The following is a 22,196-nucleotide window of genomic DNA, read 5'->3' as shown; positions in this document are numbered from 1 at the left end:
ACGGTTTAATATACAGTTTACAATTTAATATAATAATAAATTTCATTAGATAATACCTACTTAAATTAATTTAAAAAATTTGACATTAATTATTTTCTGCATTAAATACATTTTTTTCAAGTCTATTAGTCTTCAAAAAAAGAATTTGGAATCAAAAATTCAAGTAGTGGATCTAATAAAGGAGATTTGGATTTTATTATTATAAAGGTAGAAGAGTTTCTCGATTTTGTTTTCCTACAAAAAAAAATAGTATACATCATGTCTTTAATGACAATTACTATAACAAAGAAACAGTTAGATCAATGCAATTTTATCGGTAGGATGATAAATATGACGTATAGACCACATATTGGACCGTTAGCTTTTTTAATAACATTAACATTGTACAAGTCAAGTTATTTTTTAATTATTATTATGTAATTGCGTTGTTTGACGTTATCACTTCAACTAAATAGTATAATATAGTTAATTGCCTTTTATTAATAAAAATGCATTATTATACATATTATCTATGAATATTACATAAACTTAAGCAATCAATAAAATAATAATTCTTAGAATAATTAAATCATGATATATATGTACAGAAGTTTTCAAGTTAAATTATTGTACTTATTTTTATTCTAAAGTCTTAATAGTAACTGAAAATTAATATTAGTATAATATTATTTGAAAATTACTAATTAGTAGGTATTTGAACTTGTAGTGTTGACTCTTGATAATATTTTAATAAAGATTTTTAATGTTTAATTTTAAAAGCTAATAATAATATAATGATAAGAAATAATTATTGAAAATAGATAACACTTATCAACATTCATTATTGAAGCCGATAAGCCATAGACCGTATCTATGATTGAAACACGTTTTTTAACATAATTTAATCTGTATTTTCTATTCATTTTTCTGCGTATAGGCTTATAGTTTTTTTTTTCAATATTGTTTCAATTTAAATATTTTATAATCATCGTATTATAATTTTTTCGACTTAAGTTTATTGTTTAAAATTAAACTATTCTTACTGGAACCATGTCTAACTCTGTATATGATACTTATGTATCTCCTCTTTCGACAAGATATGCGTCTACAGAAATGAAATTCAATTTTAGTGACAAGAAAAAATTTACTACATGGAGAAGTCTTTGGACTTTGCTAGCCCAAGCTGAACAGGTATTTTTTTTTATTTCATCTACAGTCATATACATAACATTCTAATTTCAAACATAACATTCAAATTATAAATCATAATTAAAAAAAGGTTGGCTAGTTCCCTACTGCTGTATAGTACCTAGGTGTTGAACGAGTCACTGTATTGATGTGTTTAATTTTGATTCAATGATAAAGCATTGTATACAAATAATGATTCTGAGTAAAGATTGCCTGTCAGCCTATATCACTAAGTACATTAAATGTGTTACATTTTTATGGTATGGTTTTTGATATTGCCATTAAAGTAATTTATTTTACTATTATAGTATTACGGTAGGTTGATTCAGTTATTGCCGAAAACATGACTTTTATTATATTATTAAAATAATTATTATCATAATAATAATTAATATAATTTATACCATACTATATAACTATTAAGTATTAACTTTTGAGTGAAGATGGTATACCTTGCTATAAAAAAAAAATCGTTCTTGTGTATGAACTTTTAATATTTATACGCCGATATAAGAACTTCTTATGTGGAATCTTGTATTACATTTTCAAGAATTTTTTATTGAAAGTTAAAAAAAAATGCTCATGCTTATTAATAGTTAAAATATTTTGAAAATAATACCATGTATAAATACTTTGTGAAAATTTTAAGTTTCTACAGTTATTTGTTTTTGAATTAAAACTAAATAAAAGAAATACATTTTGTTAAAAACGGTTTTACTATAGGTAAATATTCCTATTTTTCTTTAATTTTTTTTTTTTTTTTTGTTTTCCCCAATTATTAAAAAAAATCCTGGGAAATTTTACTTTTAAATTAAACAACAACTAGTTCTACCCCAAAGTTAAAAATCAAAACATTTATAATGTCCTAAAAAGTAACAATAGACACAAAAACATTGTAAAATCATTACATTTATAGCTCTATTTAGAATCTAAAATAGATACATACATATTTATAGGTATTCTTTTTTTTTAGTTAGGTAGGTATCATCAATTTTCTCTAAGAAAATGTTTTTCCCATTATGGTATACAATGTGTTGTCCAGATACATTGTTTATTGTAAGTATAGTTGTTTCATTCAGTATATTTGTTACACTTACTAAAATATAAGTCTTACCTCATAAATAGATGGTTACCTATCATCATGGTTGATGGTCGCTCATTGGCAGAGGGCAAAACGGGACACTTACCCCCCTGGAAAAATATTATTAACTCATGATTGAATAAATATTAGTAATATTATTACCTAATAACTTGAACATTGTAAAATAAATTATTTAACTACATTGAAATGAAGCAATGTGCCGTTTTTATTTACCGATACCAAATAATGGATTTGATTATATTTTATCTATTATTTTTTCATTATACTAAATTTATATAGCATAAAATAAAAGCAGATTTATATTTATATATATATTGAAATAACATTATGTCTTTAATTAGCTTAAATTTGAGATTTTTATTTTTCCTCCCCCTTAAAATGTTACGGGCCCATGACTACCAAAAGTTGTATGATTATATTAAAACATGCACAATATTCAAACTAAGTTAGGTATATACAAATGATACTCACTTATGATATTAAATTTAATAATGAAAATACCTTCTTATCTATTAAATACATTTAAGAAGTACTATAAAATGTCAAATACCAAAGAAGTATTTATAATTAATGACTGTGAGAATTCAAAATTTAAAACATTAGCTTATTGAAGTAACTATATATGTTAATAATTGAGGTTGATAGTTCTTGTCCTCACAATTACTTAATTTGATTATAGATTGGAAATTGTATATTGTATCAAAAGAAAAGAATTAAGCTATTATAAGGCTATCCTATTGATTTTGATTGTTATAATAACCTTAAAGCTGTTGGTATAATTTAATATTGAATTATCTTTAAACTCAACTTTAATTGTTAGAGATAAGTTAAGTTAGGTTAGACTAACATGAAATGTGTAATCAAAATATTGTATTGTTCAATGGGGTAGTTGTTTTATGTTGTTTTATAGGTACCTCTTAAATATTTGCTTGGAGTTTTACAAATACATAATAAATATTTTTAGCTATGTAGATGAATATTTGTCATATGTAGCTGTAGTGTTGTAGTAGTGAAAGAGTATGTAAGCATATATTATTATTGTCTAGATGTACCTACTTAGTAATAATACACAATTCGTTTTTAAATTTTCAATTGAAGGAAAGGTGGGAAGATTTAAAGAAGAATATTTCAATAAACCCACAAGGTAACAGAGTACGATTTGTTCCTATTATTCCTAACAACAATAATCAACGTGTTAATGTATTGCCAACAACTTTGCCCAAAAGCATATCGTTTAAGCCTTTTAAACCAAATCACATACACAATTGCTTCAGTAAAGAAAATGTTAACTTGACGCAACATAAAAATGACGACAAGGAATATAAAATGATTGCACCAGTTACGCTTATGGATACTACTGTTTGTCCACCCAGATTTAATATGAATAATCAAAAGTTAGTCGGTCTACAATTATCTCAGAAACAGCAAGAAGTAAAAAAGCTTAACACATTAAATTCTTTTGTAGACAAATATAATATGAATGAATTAGAAAATAGCTTACCTAAATTTCCATTACGTACTATTTGGACTAATGACAACAGTTCAAAAGATTTTGGATGTACTTTACCAACAAAAGTCCACACATTTAAAAAACCATTTTCATCAAATTTAAATTGTTTATCTACTACTAAACAGAGTACAAACTATATGCTAAATTCTAGATATCAAAATGAATCTCAAGTAATACCAACTATAACAAACAACATAAGCACCTCAAGGTACTTTAAATCATCGTATTCAGGCCAAAAGTTACATCCCATAGTTGAAAACATGGATACATTTTTTACTGTGGATAATGAAAAACTATCTCCTGTCATTGGTCAGAACATCAATACATTAGAACAGTACTCTTTAGGTTGTATTAACCAACCTTTTAACATGGATGATATATGGAAAGATAATCAGTATCAACCACCAAGAATGTGATAGATATATAGGTACTTAAATTACATTAACAATGTCCCACGTTCTTATTGACTAATTGTTTTCCTTTACTGAAATTGGTTATAAATAATGTCAATACCCTAGGTACATAAAACTAAGATATGATTAAAAAAAAATGATTTTATAAGCTTAGATGTGTAACATAAATATTCCATTAGCATTTAGATATAATAAAATATAATTTGTCTGTGATATCTTAAGACATATTAATGAAATAATAACATTTTGTGAAATTATTTTATTTTATATACCATAGATTAATTTTAGAAAATTGAAATACAGTGCAAAAATATAAAAAATAATTTTTAACAATCATTGAATACATTTTACAGAAATTCTTAACATATAAAATATTTGTAAAAACCATTAACCTATAGAACATTCCAACAAATGATTCCACTTAGTAACCTTAAAACTTAAACGTTCCTCTAGGTTTTACATAACACATTCATTTTTATCTTTATTTAAATAGGTAATTAAAATGATTAATATATTCAAAAATCAGTCCTTAATTTTTAATTAAATTTATCAACATTATAAATAATATTTTTTATATATTTATATTGGTATAATATATAATATATATTAAGTGTTATTTGACGAATTAATATTATTTGTGTATAATGAAAATATATATGTATAAATATATGTTTTTTTTTTAACTTTTGATTATTATAAATACTTTATGACGTTATGTGTAATAAAAATGTTTATGAAATACTTGATATTAAATTGATAATTTATTTTAATAATAATAAAATTGATTATGTCTATTTAATAAGTAGAAAAATGTTTATGTAATTTTAATTAAACATGTATACTGAGGTATTGTTTTATTAAAACAAAAAATAACATATAGTATGTAAGTAGGTCTCTATCTATATTCTACATAATATTAAATTTATGTTTATTGAAGATACAAATACCAAACTACCTATATAATAATATGAATTGTATAAATAGTTAGTAAAAATTAATATATCACTTAAAAATATAGTTAACATATATGACATAGCTTAAAGTGTAAAAAATATATAAATATATGCTTGTTAGATATAATAATGGGGTTATCACAAGGGCCAGGAAGTAGATTGTATATTTTTAGTTTATGCTAAATAGCCAAAAAATAGCTGGATTAACTTAGTAAAAATTAGAATCATAGCCTGAGAGTACTATTAGGTACAATCTTGTAGCTTTGAATTAAAATTCTTAAAATCTGGGTACTTAACAAACACATACAATAATGCAAAACTTTGTATACTAATACCTAGGACCTAGGTATCCATGTGTTTTATAATAAAAAAGTTGGTTACAATTTAAAAATAATTTTGATGCATGTGTATTTTTAGGCAGTATTGGTGCATTAACTACCGAGCCCTAGTTGTATTTTTTGCATACTAATGTATAAAATGTATTAATATTATTATGTATTATCTATCTGTGAACCGTAAGATTACTGGATTTAATATTAAAATAATATTCTATTATTTATTTACTATATATAAAAAAAAGTGCAATTAACGTGAGAAAAACCGTGTTTATGATATAAAGAATAACTGTGAATTTTTGTGACGTTCGATAATCAATAAAATAATTATCATGAAAAAGAAACATGTTCTAAGAGCCGATTCAAAATTATATCCTGTGGCATACGAGAGCATACGATGTAGATAGGTATTGATAGTCACTCGTATACTTTTTGTGTGCGGTTTCATCCGTACCTGAATGTCAACACAAAGTCGGCGAAAAACGTGATGGATGTCAGCGTGGCTGTGACCGCCGAGGATATCATCAGATCCATTCTGTTCTTGGACGGACGCACCTGTAGGGCGAATTGGAGGGCTCTCCAGTCCGAGAATATGATGCCGGCGGCTATGGCCAGCATCAAGCCGTACCAGCACGACACAATTAAGCACTAAAAATATAAACAAAAAATACAACTTACACTCTATATGATAAACGAGACGACGATGCGTGTTATCATGTGGTATATTATAGTCAGCTCGTTTACCATAGTTGATCGTAATACAATATTGTAATAATTAAACATAATGTGACTAGGTCCTAGTAATATACCTAGTATACTATAGAATACCATGTAATGGGTAGTGGTGATTCCACGGGAGAGCTGATCCATCGAATGAATTTATAATTTCCCAATATAATATATTGATTAGTCAAAAATAATGTTTTCTTCGATTAAGCAAGAAATTAGCTAAGAACAAAGAACTGCAATACTATTTCTGAAATTTGGCTATTCTCAATATTGAACGATTAAGAAGACATGCATAGTACCTGGACATATGTGCGTTTCATACTAACGTACGTCATATCAAATTTGTATTCAGCAGAATCCATTTTATACTGTTTGTTTTAATATTAAAGTCAATTTACTTGATATTAAACTTGAAGGTAAAAATCTAGAGTATCACGTAGGTTTTTATTGATATTTTAATTTTAAAGTGATTTATAGCTATGTAAAATGTTAAAACTTTCAAATTTTCATAACTTATTTTAAAATTAGAATATCAATAAAAGTGTACGTGATGTCTTACATAATATTCTTACTTCTAAGTTTTATAATATAGCCGACATAGGTAAATTGACTCTAACATTAAGAGAACGCTATACACCCACATGTGTTGTTTCCGCGCGTCTTATAAATGTAAAATATAGCAAAAATTGTTTTTCGCGGAAAAAAACCGAGAAGGCTCAGTCATAACTAAGAAACGAAATTTTCACCACATAAAAAGGAAAACTTTTTCTGTGAAATACCTTTTTATTTGTTCGATACCGGAACTACAAAAATGTAATTCGAGTTCAAAAATAATGAATTTTGAAACAATAAGAACTTTTTTTTGTATAAGTGATATCAAAAAAATAAAAAAATTATTTTGCAGATAATATTCTCAACTATATTGCATATTAATTTGGAGTCTTAACTATCACTACAGCCTAAGTATAACCACTCCCATCATACCAAACAGTCTTCGTTATATTTTATTTGTATAAAACGGAGACAACACGTGCGGGTACGACGTCCTCTTAATTTAAGATATTATCTATAATTTATTAAACATTTAAGTACCGTAAAATTGGAAATCTATGTATCATTTTAAAGATAAAACATTCAAAATAAAATTTAAATTAGTTGATTAAAATATATAAGATTATAGTTATGTAGATACGATGTATATTGAATATAGTAATTTCAATTTCAATTTATTATAATCCACTTAAAAATATATAAACTTAGCATTGAATTATTAGTTGTAGGCAAAATGTTCATCCAGATTAATAAAAAAAAAAAATATTTATAAAGACTAGCTCCCATAAAAAAAATTGCTTAGTTATGTCTATATTCTGTAGCCAATAAGTGACGACGAGGCAAAAATTAAATCTTCTAAAAATCTGTTTTTTGTGCATTCATATAATCCTTACGTGGTCACCAATATGATTAACGGTAACGGCGAACTTACCGGCTTTTTCGGTATCTTTTGTTGTAAGAAATGGCTGACCACTATGAGGAGGTCGACCAAGACTGCGCCAGATAGAGCCGAGTACACGAAACCCGCTCTACCTGTGCTGGTGTGCAGCCTCGACGAGTACGGGCTGATTATCAGACAGATGCTAGTCAACCCCAGTATCTGAAATAACAAATACGAGCAAAATTGTGAATTTTACGACCACCTGTAGACTGTAGGTATTATTATATAAATATTCACGATAGTCAACAAATAAATTACGTTCAGAGCGCATTATTGATTTTCGCGGCGTCTATACTATACATTTTAATGATTTCGAATATTGTATAATATAGGAAATGCAAAGATTGTTTCCGGGGGATACGTATTTCAATACACATAATGTTATATCAAACAAAATAAACGGTAAAACTTCAAAAAATCAATCTTTATGCAAATAATATATTGGCGTGTTTAATGTTTATGATAAATAGAGGAATTCGCCTCGCAGCCCGTCTTGATATTTTAAAAAGACTGCAAATACATTCGTAGCTTTACATTTATTCTGTTTTTTGTTTGTCCTCGGAAACTGTATATTTACTGTAAGTCTGTAAAAATCGAAAAATGACTTGTCTAAAGCAAATTTTCCATTTTCGTTTGACTTTCCAAAATATATTTCGCGTGACCTATATTTTAAAGTATTTTTCCGATTTAATCAACAGTGGGTATTATCTATACTACATAAGTATAATCTGGTAGTGTGCTTATGATCTGTACCTATTAATTGCTATTGACGTTGTTTAAAATTCTTCGCAAAGTATCGAATGTTTTCGGCAGGTGCACTATCATTATCTACGTACAATATTATCATTTAAATTAACGTTACACGATGGACTCTTAGAAGCAAACGACTTGTATCTCTTGATCGGAACACTAAACTATTTAATAGTGTGTACAATTGTATGTGGTAATAATATATAATAACGGCCAATACAGTCAGGTATGCAGTACGCACATATACATTGAAGTTTCATTTTAATGGTATACTCACGATTTCCACGACTTTGATCAGGAACGGCGAGGCGGCCAGCAGGGACTCTTTAAGCGATTTCTCGTTGGCCATGTTCGCGTGCCGACTGCTGTAGACTGCCGACTGGTCCTGTTGCCGCGACAAACACGTCGCGTACTGCACCTCCGCAGGGGCGCGAAACGACTTAATTGGAACTAATGGAACGCGACCGCCACTGTTGCGCTGATCCAAATTTACTTATATAAAAAAAAAAACACCGCTCCCTACCTCCGGACCTACTTGTTTTCTTCGCGGTCGTCGCGTTTTACTCTTGCTCGTGCCGTTTTTTGTTTTTTACGTCGTATTCCGTTTACATAATATATTTACCGCCACGACACAGGTCGCGAAAGAGGAAGCATATATATATATATATATAAGTATTCTACCTATGTATTTCCACTGTATGTATGTATGTCTTCATGTTTAATGTATATATATATATAATGGCTATACTGTGGATAAGCCTTCGGCCGTGCATTTCAATAGATAAATAAACTAATTATACTTGATATGGTATATATTATTATGATATCGCTGTAGTCCGACACCGTGGTGCCCCGCTCCCGTTTCGGTACGTCTCGGATCCGTCTGGGTGTGAACGTCGCCCGCTGAACGTTTTTCATATATCTATACCTATATCATCCGGTCGAGTTTTCCCCGAGACGAATCGATCGGACGCGCTAGCAGCACATAATATTGTAAATCTAGGTCTGCGTGTACGCGTCGTGCACATATTTCCCGCCGCGAGATGTTTCCCGACGACAGACGTTGCGAGAAAACCAGAAAGCAGCAAAAACCCATTAAAACGTTATATTATTATTTCGTTACCAAATCAACAATAATATACTATATTATATAGGCATACGACTGCGCCACCGCCTTCGCGCAACCTGCTAATTATTATCACTATAGTCGAAGTCGGCTAACCGCGAAACCGACGATCTATCGGAATTGCGAACATTTTAAAAGGATTTTTTTTTTGTATTCGCTGGACTTTTTTGTTTTTCACTCAGGTTAAAATTAATGTTTACCTACCCTGAAAAAAAAATATACTATAAAAACACTGACATTTTACCTATTTTGCAGGGCCGTATATTTAGTGTCCGAATCACTTAGGAAATTCCCTCCCCCTCTTTTAGGGGTGGGTCGGATGTCCTGTGCTAAACAAATAAAAATTATAAATGTATAAAAGTATAATACCACCCTTGTAATATTTTATACAAATTGTACATACTATAATGTAACGGTATCATTTATACATATGCTTACTTTCACACCACTTGGAATAGCTTATATGCTTGAATGCTTATGCGAATCCAAAATACAATGCATACCAAAAAAATATTTACATTATATTATAATTTGTTTTAGACAGTTAGCTAAATACACAAGAAAGGGCCGTTAAATGTATACTGCCCTCAAGGTTCTTCGCCAGTGAATGGGGTAATTGCCAAATTTTCTCACATTATAAAATAAATGCGGTATTGCTATTTAGTATTCTATATTTATGCTATAAACGCGAGGTGTTTCTCTTGTTTTTTTCGTAGTCAATAAGTTTTTGTTTTTTAATAATCATTCTGTTAGAGAAAAGCCGTCATTATCGTATAATTGTTCAACCTCTCTAATCATAATATGAAAATCTATTATTAACTCAAATGGTTCGATAATTTTTAAAGTTTAAGCAGGATGTGGGTATAAATAATATATTATACTATCTAGCTAGGCATACAGCAAGTATGGCTAGGCAACTACACATTAACTGTATCACTATCGTTATTTATTATTAATTAAGTTTCATTATTTACCTACCTAAAAAATAATAATATTAAGTGGATTGTCTGTAGTATAGGATATAGGTAGGTGACTTTACCTAACCTATACCCACATATTTTATTGAATTTATTTATTTTATATAAAATGTCAATTAAAAACCCTTACGCCAGTTTTATATAATATTACGATCATACGTATATTATATTTAAATATAATAAATAGTACCTAATGGATATACGAACTATCGTCGGATTTTCGTTTTACCCCTTCCGTGCTACTATATAGTGTGTATTCTAGTGTGTAATTTTATTTCTTCTGATTTTCTAATCGTTTTCTCCGATTATTAACAGTTTTGTTCAATTATTATTAACTTGTTTTTTCACTACCTAGTTTGATTATTGCGTCGGTTTTTTCTTATTGAAACGTTCCGTTGGTTAATCGCTTTTTTATTTGTTTAAGTTTATTATTTGTTTGTGTGTCATTCGACTGTATATATACATTGATAATCATAATCTTTTTTGCCGTATAAACCTACTCGTGTATTAAAAAAAAAATGTAAACAATTAATCTAGACTCCAGGCTCTATAGAAGAGATATATACCTATCTATATTATTGTTTAATTTATATAACTCTTCGTTATCGTCTTGTACGTGCATCGCGTGTCACAGTAAAATATAAATAATATTATATAACTTTATAAGCAATAGTATATTGTTTATTGAAATATGATGTTATACGAGATATCATATTATGTATGTAGAACGTATACCTACCTAATTTGTCAAAGAACTTCAACAACGTATGCCTATCTAATTGTTTGCCATATAACATCTTAATATTTTTAAATATTCGTACAATTTGTAATATACCGTCTACCATCGAATGATAAAATTATGTTATATCATATTAATATTATTTTTGTATTATTGTTTTGAATCATCATTGCAGTTGTTCCAACAACTCGAATGAATAAAAATGTAACATTTGGAAGAATTAATAAATGTATTAAATGCCTCCTCGATGTTGTACTGAGTTGCATGCGTGGTGTGTATAAGTATATAATATAATAAATAGTAATATATAGATTTATAAGTACACTATTATTATATGATTCATTGCAGTCAGTATGTGCTCAGTGATATAATTACGTCGTATAGTATATATTATATTATATAGTCACACCGGCGACATCGTATGTGTGTGTGTGTGTGTGTGTGTGTATATATATAGGACAATAGGTAGGTATTGTAGTAATTATTAGTCAATATATATTATAATCTTTCATGTGCTCCAAAACATCATTTATAATAATAATATAATCTTACTTTAATATTCACGTGAGTTACTCTGTATTTGTATATTACTCATATCAGCACACAATATATTTTATAATATAAACAGCATTTATATGATCGCGTTCATTATAGATAGTATTATGACTTATAAGCATTATACCTACGATATTGTAATATTTTAAGCGACTAAACTCGTGATTATTTTACAATCGTTTTATTTATTACTAATACACTAATAAAAGAGTAATAATTGTTGTTTGTGCTGATACTTAAGTTTTGACGATTTTTATCTCTGGAAATTTGTATGAAAAATATTTGAGGTTTTATTTTTTCTAATTCATTTAAATAATATATACCTATTAATTTATTATGAAATATACGGCCTGGACCTTTTTTTTTACAAATTTAGGTAACTGTGTAAAAACACATATGGTAGAAATATAATTGAATAAACACGTATTTGTTTTAATTTGTGTGTAAAAAATATAGTATATAATAATAATATTATAGATCATCTTGGATCCAGTGTCTGTACACCAGGTTCGGGACGCTTAAATTGAACATATTCTAGCTAGTGCCTATATTGCTATATTGTTTATAATAGGTATCTACTTAACAATTTATCCTAACTATTATGAACTATAATTTTTTTACACATAGGTATACATTATCAATTTATTATCATTCATTATTTACGTACGTTAATAAATAAGCAATATTTTTCAATTTATTAATAATAAATTTATGAAACTATTGATTACTATACAACTATATATAAATACAATATGATAAAACAATATTTTTGTTTTACATATATTCTATTTGTTTTTTACGATTGTTTTATAATACCTATGTTATAGCAGTGTTAGTGCAATTTCCTCCGGTATTCCTTCCGGACTCGCAGTCCTTGGTATATGTTTATGTATATTGTTTATTGATACTCAGTGGAGCGTTAATTTCAAACGATTTCCAGCTGTTTTGATTTAAAATTTCAATCTACACGATATTTTTTACTTGATAATTATAGCGTTTTTATAGGTAAAATATTTAAACAATTTCTTAATAGTATTTTATTCTATGTATTATTTATACCATCATAATATTACCTGCTTAGTACTACGATCGCCGGCCCCTAAAAAATAAAAAAATACCTAACAATGACAAATACCAATAGAAAACAAATATTGCAACACTACAGATTAACTATCAACTATCTTTTTGTTTTATTACAGATCGTACATATTTATAGTACTCTAGTAAAAGTTTTTAATGTTTTCTTACGATGATCGCTTTTAATGTTTTTTTTCATGCGTAGGTACGTTGTATTTTAGTATTTTAAAATCGACGTTTTCGTGCAGTTAGAGCTATCAATTTAAGTCTATATCGAATGTGGATAGTAGATAATATAATATATAATAGAACCTATATGCGTGTTAAAAAAATATTCAAAATAATCATCTTTACAAATACGAACGATCGCTGGTGTAATGTATTTGTAATTATATATAAAGTATTTAAATACATAATTATAACACAACTAACCAACTATAAACATAACATAATATATAAACATATAACTATAAGACTATTTATATTTACAAAATACTATTATTGCTTATCTGTGGATGGAAGTCGTTAGGTGTGTAAATAAATTAGTAAATAGAAATAGAAAATTAAGAAGTAGTAAAATTAGTAGAAAAGAAAGTTAACTATTAATTATTTGATATTATTTCACAAAGCATATCATTTATGTTTGAACGATTTTAAAATATTTATGAAATACACACACTCGTGTAGACCTGCAGCTGCTCGTGTATACATTTCACGGTATCATTAGAATATTATTATACATATTTATACCGAAAGATTTCCAGAGTATACACACGCACACATAATATTATTATGTTTATGTGTTTTATTAATTGTGCCAATTGAAGAGCAAAATCGTCAAACATATGTATAAAGTAACTATATTTTAATTAACTTAAATTTGTCGCAGTCACTGTTAATCAAATTCCATTTCTCTCGCAAAATGTATAAACGACAGTACGGTGTCCACCAGGTAAACGGCACCGGAAAGAACGCACAGCACGCCCACCGTGATACCTATGGCACGTTCGGAAGTCACGCTGATGTATTTATTTTCGTTCTGATAACCAATCCAATAATGGAGCGCTATACCACCGACGGCGATAAACATAAACATGCCGACGAAATTCATTATGATATCCTAGAAAAGAAGTTAAAAAAATGTAACATAGTATGATGAGCGATGACTATTAATCAGCGCGTTAAATCCCTTTTATTGGAAAAAAAACTGTATAAAATAGACATAGGTCTGCTTAAAATTCATTATTATTATTATTATTATTATATTCTGTCTATATGCCCTTTCTTTTTTTATTTCTCAGGATTTTATATTATATTTTAAATATAATTTGTAAGTACTTATGTATAATGGTATTTTATTACAGTTTGTGATAACGCAAAATTAAAACAACAAACTTTTTTGTGGAATATAATAAGTCGCCCACCTGTGAAATCGCTCGTCTTTACTTTTTATGTCAAAATAAAGAAGTAAATTAATTATGGCTAACCTATATAATAGGTACAACGAATTTGTCGTTTTTTCTATAAATGATGTGAAGTATATAATATTATATTGTGCACTTACCACTAGCGTTTTCTTCTGGTGGTTGGACCCGAATCCATACGAAATGAGTATCACGACAGTGTATATGAAAAAACCAACGAAAATGCCAGAAGCGACGATTTCCGCATCCGGGTTTTTCTCTTCGTTCAAGTTCCATGTGCCGCCGACCCCCAAAAATCCTCCTCGATATCCGGTCCGGTACAGAACCAAAATGATTATGTTCAACACCTAATATTTACATTTTATATATTATATATTTAATATATATATATGGGCCCTGATAGTATAATATAACTTTTCTGCGTGTAATTAGTATAGCAGTAGCTAGCGTATAATATAGGCAGGGCCTGCATGACATGTATAGAAACATTTCTGATCCAATTAAAAAACATAGTATGATTATATAATCCTTAAAAAATGCATCCGACGAACGGGGTGATTGAGATTCCAGAGGCAGTCGCCTGTGTTTTTTAATGGATGGGGTGGCTATAGTATTTACTGTTACAAACAGGTATGATTACAAATATACAACAGTAAATGCTTTTATCGAGGTACTGGCGGTGGGATAATGGAATACATATATATTATAGACTTTGAAGAATTTCAATTTCTCAACGTTACTACTTATATTATATATATTATACAAACGAAATTCATATTGCTCATTATGTCTACGTATTTCTGCAGTAAATCACTTACCAATTTTACGACTTTGATGACTACCGTGCCCACGCTTGCTATGTTAACCATCGTGAATTCTGTTTAGTGCCTATATTAAACAATACAATCACCGTATAGTCTGTATTAGTCGTGTGACAAATCGCGCACTACTACACGACAAGTATATTGCCACTGATGGCAGTTTGCTGCCACTGCAGTCTATTGTGCGTTGTGTTGTATTCGGCGGATGAGAGCTTTACGCCTCTCCACGTTAGAGCGTTATCTTTATGACGGTATGTTTGACGACCTGCCTATACCTATCGTCAGTGGCTTCATGTGTGCACATTACATATATAGGATGGGCACCTGTACATTTATATCATAATAATATATTTTACGTATTTATATAGACACTCCAAATTCTCTCTGCTGTATGATGATGCGCTATAAGTATTGTCGGTATTAGCACTTGATCGCGCGTGTGTGTGTGTGTATGTGTATGCGTGTATGCGTGTAAAAACGATGGAATACCAGATTAGATATTTGTGTGCGTAAGAAAAAGCATAAAAATATTTACGTACCTGTACCTGCTATGTGTGTGTGTGTGTGTAATATGATATATATGTATGATTGTGTGTTTGTAATATGATATATATATATATGTACCTATGTGTGTGTGTATATTATACATGTATAGGTTTTACGTTCATTTAACGTGTTAAATAGGCTCGCAGTGAGCAATAACATGACGTTTTTAAATCGCATTTAATTTATAAAATGAGTGTGTAATGGGTATATAATATATATATATAAATGATATACTGAGGTACTGGAATTTAATTACCGCTGCACCCATAAACGTTTTGTAGGTAACAATTAAAGATTTCGTCTCACTTTTTAGTGATAATTGTCTAGCATGATACATATTATTGTAATATAAAAATGTAAAATATAGGTACAAATAGAATAACATGTATCCCTATCACCTACGTGATTTTTATTGGATGGGGGGGATGGATCAAAAATAGACAGAATATTTCTTTGCGGTGAAAATTTCCAATCCCAAAGAAAGTTAAAGCTTTTATCAATTGTAATCTAATCGAAAAAAGGTTATTATTACATTTGAAGTGAAGAATTTCTATTTCTTGTGGATAAGTTTTCCATAACTGGGGGGCTTGAGTACTCGTGCAAAAAAGTTTTTATCAATCAAAAGACAAACGTATAAACGTATGTTTGATTTATAATTAGTTATTTTAAATAATACTTAACTGTGCGTATGCCGGAAAGTGGTAGTTTCGCTCGTGTTGATGGTGACTGTCAAACTGATGTGTAGTATTTTAATAATAAATAATAATTTGGACTAAGTAGAAAAGTGTTGAGCGTATATTTTTGTGATGTTCAATTTTATGAAATATGCATTAATGTATGATAGGTATACACATATATAATATCATGTTACAACTGTTAGTTTGTTACACAATACTATATGGTTTGCAATGTTAATAGGAATTTTTAAAACTATCAATAACTCTTTTATAAGATTCAAAATATGTAGAAAACACTATATGTGTACCTATATATTTCCCTCCACAGACAATTGATATACGACTCTAATTATATACATTGCGTTAATATTGCATGTGTATATATATTGTATGCCTAAATTATATATATAACCCGTTGAATGATGAGGATATATGATATTCAGGTCTCGGGTGGCATAAAATCGTTGGTGGCGCATTATATGTAACGCGTGCGAACGACCATAGTGCATGCGGCTACAAACGCATGCGCTTCAATGGAGTATTTCAGGTTCAATTAGTGCGTCATATTGTGATAAATTAAAATGTATATGTACCTATATGTTACAGTTATGTATACCCCGCCTCGCCCCCCCCACCGGCTCCTTAAAAATGCAATTGGTTCATAGTGGAAATAATTCCTATATGCGCCTCTGATACACATAGTTTATGTACTAGGCGTACTGCCTAACCATACCTTACCTTTATGTACCAATATATCTGTTGTACTTGGGGATGTCCCGGATGTATGCTAATGAGCTAATGTATGGTATATATATACTATATTACATCATTCCTTGAATTCAAACGTATTGTCAAATAATAAAAGAAGCCAAACGTTGTCAAATTAATATTTATACTATTCGCAAAATAATACGATCAAATTAAATGGTTTTTGTTAGTTAAAAAAAAAAATAATAATAATAACAATATTTTAAAAAGGTAAACATTTTCACTCGATTATCAGTTTTATATATTATATTACTACAATTAAATAACATAAATTTAAATAAACATTTTAATTGGATTAGTAAAGTTAATCAATGAAAAATATATCAAATAATTTTTGTGTACATTTGTCATTGTTCCAATTTATATCTCTTTTAATAATATAACATCACTATTATAAGTAGGTACTTACCTAGTTGTTGGCGGATGAGCCATGAGCACTATATGAAATTGGCTGTTATAATTTTTTTTGGCAACTTATTGGACTGCAGTTTAGTGTTCAACGGATTTATTCTATTTTATTCGTAATATTGCATAAGAAAAATAATAAAATTTGGCAACATTACACTACACTATGATTAATCTAATAACCTGACGAACGGAAATACCTACAGTTGTATAAAACCTACCTACCTATATATACTACCCATAATATATCTGTATTACTTACATTAAAGGAATTAAAATATTATTAATAAGTTCTGAGCTATTTTTATAGTTTAACTACCTATACGTTTATAATTAAAAAAAATTATTACAATATATCGAGGCACAATGCATATTCATACAATTTTGTTTGTGGCGAGGCTAAATAGTTGGACGTTTGTGGTGGCGTACGTGTAGTACAGCTTTTGAGTCTATTACCTATATAGAAAGACTGAATGTATTTTTGTCTGCGTATATAATTACCTACCTACCAGTGACCACATAATAATATATATAATATTATATGTACCTATACATCACTAAATATCGCAATTTTTAATTAAATATATATTTTTTTATATGATTTTCAGGAATTGGGACTGGAAATTACCGACGAACAGTTAAAAGAGCTACGCGATAACGTGGACAATGTGGACTTCGAGGCGGCCGCCAACGAAGAAAAGCTCACTCGGCACGACATCATGGCCCACGTGCATACGTATGCCGCGTGTTGTCCGACCGCCGGGCCCATCATTCACCTGGGCGCCACTTCGTGCGACATCGGAGACAACGCCGTAAGTCCCGAAGTCTCCGACGCGAGTGACCGCAGTGTTAAGCAGTTTCACGCTGTCCATCTCGTATATTATACGCGTGGAGTCCGTATTTTATTGGGAGATTTTAATTTTACTCTAAAATAAAATATTTAATTTGCACCACATCCAATCATCCTCAGTAGTCGTGTTATTATACAGAGTATTTGGCGTAAATATAATAATAATAATTACATTTATTAATTATTGTAATATTATAAAAATATTATACGCGATTTTCGTGAATTATTGTACGCCACTGGTAAAACGGTGTGAATAGGTTAGTGAAATGATCGCTCAGAATCCGAATGGAATGTTTTGTGTTATTAGTTTCTCAATAATTATCTCGTAAATCCAGCAGTTCGTCGTACTTAAAAATAATAATAAATTTATAGAATCTAGAAGAATTTTAATTATTTTTTATTATTCATAGGACTTGATAGTTTTGAGGGACGCGTTCGACATACTGTTACCAAAACTGGCGGGTTGTGTGAAAACTTTGGGCGAATTTGCAGATAAACACAAGAATTTGGCCACGTTAGGTTTCACACACTTTCAGTAAGAATATATTTATATTACATACATATAGGTATTATAGACAATCTTGGGCACTTAATATTTAATTTTAAAGTAAAATAATTCTACACTTTTATTTTCAGACCTGCTCAACTGACTACGGTTGGCAAACGTGCATGTCTCTGGCTACAGGATTTGATTTTATGCGAAAAAAACATAAGTCGTGTTCGTGCTGACCTCAAGTTTCGCGGTATCAAAGGAACCACCGGCACTCAAGCGTCATTCTTACAACTTTTCAATGGTAATTTAATCATTCCCTATACCTTCCATTCACACTTACTACCAAACCACGTATTAATGTTACTAAATGGGAATTATCTATATTATTGAAATTTGTATAATTTTGAACACATAATGTTATATGATCAAAATTAATTTGGTAAAATGATAAAGTAATACTACTAATACTAGTAATAGTAAAAAATGCCCAAATTTCTTCACTTATTTATCCTGTACTGTGTGATATATAACTATACTCCGTTCTTAAAAAGAATACATTAGTTGTCCACACATTTATCCCTTTCCACCGTTCACTAACTTAACCTTGTATATTATTTTTTGTAACTGAGTATACTTGTCAATTGCATTGGATGTCTGTATACATAGAATGTTTCAATATTTCACAGGTGACTACGAAAAAGTTAGAGAATTGGATAACAGGGTAACAAGGCTTGCCGGTTTCCCATCGTCATACTCTGTCACGGGCCAGACATATCCTCGCATTATTGACACAGAAGTTGTTGGATCCCTTAGTATGCTTGGGGCTGCGGTTCATAAGGTATATTAATATAATATTATAATGCAATCCCATAGTATGTATTTTATTCTGATAAAAATTTATAATATTATGGATTTATTATGTATTGTATATTTAAAGATGTGTACAGACTTGAGGCTATTGGCTGGCATGAATGAAATTGGAGAACCTTTTGAACCTACTCAAATAGGCTCAAGTGCAATGGCTTATAAACAAAATCCAATGAGGAGTGAACGAGTTTGCTCTATTGCTCGATATTTAATGAATCTGATTAACAACCCTTTAGCCACTGCCTCTGTACAGTGGTTAGAGCGAACATTGGATGACAGTGCAAATAGGTCCGTGTTAATGTTTTTGTACCATAATTATTTTTTTGAAAGACATCACATATTTAAACAATATTTTTGGCATTTTAGGCGATTGTGTTTATCAGAAGCATTTTTGGCTGCAGATAGTGTAATGTTAACAGTGCAAAACATCCTTGAAGGGTTATCTGTATTTCCTAAAGTTATATCAAGAAATATTGAGAAAGTCTTACCCTTTATGGCAACGGAAAATATAATTATTGCAATGGTCAAAGCTGGCGGAGATAGACAAGTAAGCATCAGAAACTATATAAACATTAATATTTTTGGTTATGGTATAAAATGTAATCCAACCAATCACTATATATATAATATGTGAATTATAACTGTTAATTTAATTTTAAAATTAAAATACTACAACAGATAAATAAGATGTTGTCAAATTTGTATGATATAACCGTTATATGAATAAGCTTTAACAATCATTGAATCATATGTATATGTATGTCGATTTATTATACATTTTATACCATTTTGTTGTATTAAATTACATACTAATATATATTATAATGTAAGCTGTTTTTAAATTATTGTATGTAATTAATATTATTCACTTGGAAGAAATTGTGATTTAATATTTATACAAGGATAAGAGTATAGAGAGGGGGAGGTGACTGGTCTACCTCTCTTTCAAGCTTAAATTCACCACTGTTAAGTATTCTTATTTAATTAATAAATAATTAAATATTCATATAAATAAAAATGTTTTCAAAATTAAAATTATTTAATCTCTCTAGGTTAATACTTAATAAGTCACATATTATATCAAAGTCAAATTTTTGACAAAACATATAAATGGTTACATTTAAATATTTTTCATAACTATGTATAGTTAGAATCCTGAAAAGCTAGTGTATTGTGTAATATATAATTTATATAGTAAGTTTACTCTTTTTGTACTGATTGCAATCCATATGACAGGTATGGAAGTTTATTTTAACTCACTATATGTACAAAATAATTAAGCTGTGAAAGCGGGCTTTGACAGAGTTACCAAACAATTATATACATAGTCCTAGTATTTTAGTAAATAGAGAATAGACTATAATTAAACTCAAAAACTTAAATACTCTGAAAACATTTATTATTTTTAAAATTACTTATATCATTATTAATTAAATTTTATTTTTTTAAAAAATCCATTAGCCATTACTAATAAAGTATATTAATTAATTCATAGAACAAAATTATTTTAAAAATTGTTGTTAATAACTTTTATTTTATAACATTTAATACATAAATAAATACAAATTTCAGGTGTGTCATGAAAAAATAAGAGTTTTATCACTAGAGGCAGCCAGTACAGTTCGTCTTGAAGGTAAAGACAATGATCTTTTGGATAGAATTGTGAAAGATCCATATTTTGCACCGGTATTAGATGAGCTACCACATATTTTAGATCCATCAACTTTCATTGGGTGTGCACCCGATCAAGTAAATATTCAATCAATAAATTTGATGTTTATTTAAAACTTAATAACATGATTAATTATAAATAGGTAACATATTTTCTAAGAGAAGAAGTACAGCCTGTGGTCAATAAATACATTTCCAAAATCAAAACTACAGCAACAAAACTGGATATCTAAATTTCAATACTTTTTAAATACATACTAAAATCTACTATAATTTAAAATTTCAAAGTTTTACTCTTTTTAAATAAGTAAATTTTTCTAGTGAATTGTAGTTTTGTATATTATAATAAAATATGTTGTTGTACTTATACTCTGTCAAGTGATAAAACACGCTGATTCTGCTTATCTCTACTTGACATTCTGCTATAGAGACTATAAAAATAAAAATAATTCCACTATGTAAAGGTGTCTCGAGGGATATGTAGATGTATCAATTGTTGTCGGGTCACAATGTATTCTCTTGTTTGACAGAGTATAGTAGTTTATGAATTATAATATTTTTTAACCAAAAAAACAATTTAGTTTTACAATGTAATTGAATTATAATTAAATTCAAAAATTAAAACATAATTTAATTTGTATTTAATTTTTCTTAATACCACTTCATATGTCATTGGTCATTGTAACTTACTTTTAAAATTTTTAAAAAAAAATTGCAAATTACATTATTCAAAATTATTACAACTTGAA

The 22,196-nt window shown here is 28.8% G+C and overlaps 4 protein-coding genes across 4 annotated transcripts; 2 read left to right on the top strand and 2 right to left on the bottom strand.

The window, feature by feature from the left end:
- Positions 1 to 855: 855 nt before the first annotated feature.
- Positions 856 to 22,076, top strand: LOC132929894 (adenylosuccinate lyase). Its single transcript, XM_060995525.1, has 9 exons — positions 856 to 1,170; positions 18,175 to 18,378; positions 18,827 to 18,951; positions 19,053 to 19,210; positions 19,596 to 19,747; positions 19,847 to 20,064; positions 20,143 to 20,323; positions 21,349 to 21,525; positions 21,591 to 22,076. The coding sequence occupies exons 1-9, from the start codon at positions 1,030 to 1,032 to the stop codon at positions 21,678 to 21,680; spliced, it is 1,446 nt and encodes a 481-aa protein (XP_060851508.1). The 5' UTR covers positions 856 to 1,029; the 3' UTR covers positions 21,681 to 22,076.
- On the top strand, positions 2,566 to 4,445 carry LOC132930589 (uncharacterized). The gene has a single exon (XM_060996530.1). The coding sequence runs from the start codon at positions 3,596 to 3,598 to the stop codon at positions 4,193 to 4,195; it is 600 nt and encodes a 199-aa protein (XP_060852513.1). The 5' UTR covers positions 2,566 to 3,595; the 3' UTR covers positions 4,196 to 4,445.
- LOC132930590 (uncharacterized) lies at positions 4,491 to 8,982 on the bottom strand. The gene is made up of 3 exons (XM_060996531.1): positions 8,729 to 8,982; positions 7,693 to 7,860; positions 4,491 to 6,128 (listed from the first exon to the last, which is right to left on the bottom strand). Exons 1-3 carry the CDS (start codon positions 8,798 to 8,800, stop codon positions 5,925 to 5,927), a joined length of 444 nt encoding a protein of 147 aa, XP_060852514.1. The 5' UTR covers positions 8,801 to 8,982; the 3' UTR covers positions 4,491 to 5,924.
- On the bottom strand, positions 13,713 to 15,458 carry LOC132930439 (protein snakeskin). The gene is made up of 3 exons (XM_060996315.1): positions 15,168 to 15,458; positions 14,490 to 14,696; positions 13,713 to 14,045 (listed from the first exon to the last, which is right to left on the bottom strand). Exons 1-3 carry the CDS (start codon positions 15,216 to 15,218, stop codon positions 13,821 to 13,823), a joined length of 483 nt encoding a protein of 160 aa, XP_060852298.1. The 5' UTR covers positions 15,219 to 15,458; the 3' UTR covers positions 13,713 to 13,820.
- Positions 22,077 to 22,196: the final 120 nt, after the last annotated feature.

Source organism: Rhopalosiphum padi, chromosome 4, assembly GCF_020882245.1.
Source record: "Rhopalosiphum padi isolate XX-2018 chromosome 4, ASM2088224v1, whole genome shotgun sequence".
Taxonomy (NCBI): domain Eukaryota; kingdom Metazoa; phylum Arthropoda; class Insecta; order Hemiptera; family Aphididae; genus Rhopalosiphum; species Rhopalosiphum padi.
The sequence above is the reverse complement of the archived record's forward strand: the minus strand, read 5'-3'. Positions and strand labels throughout refer to the sequence as shown.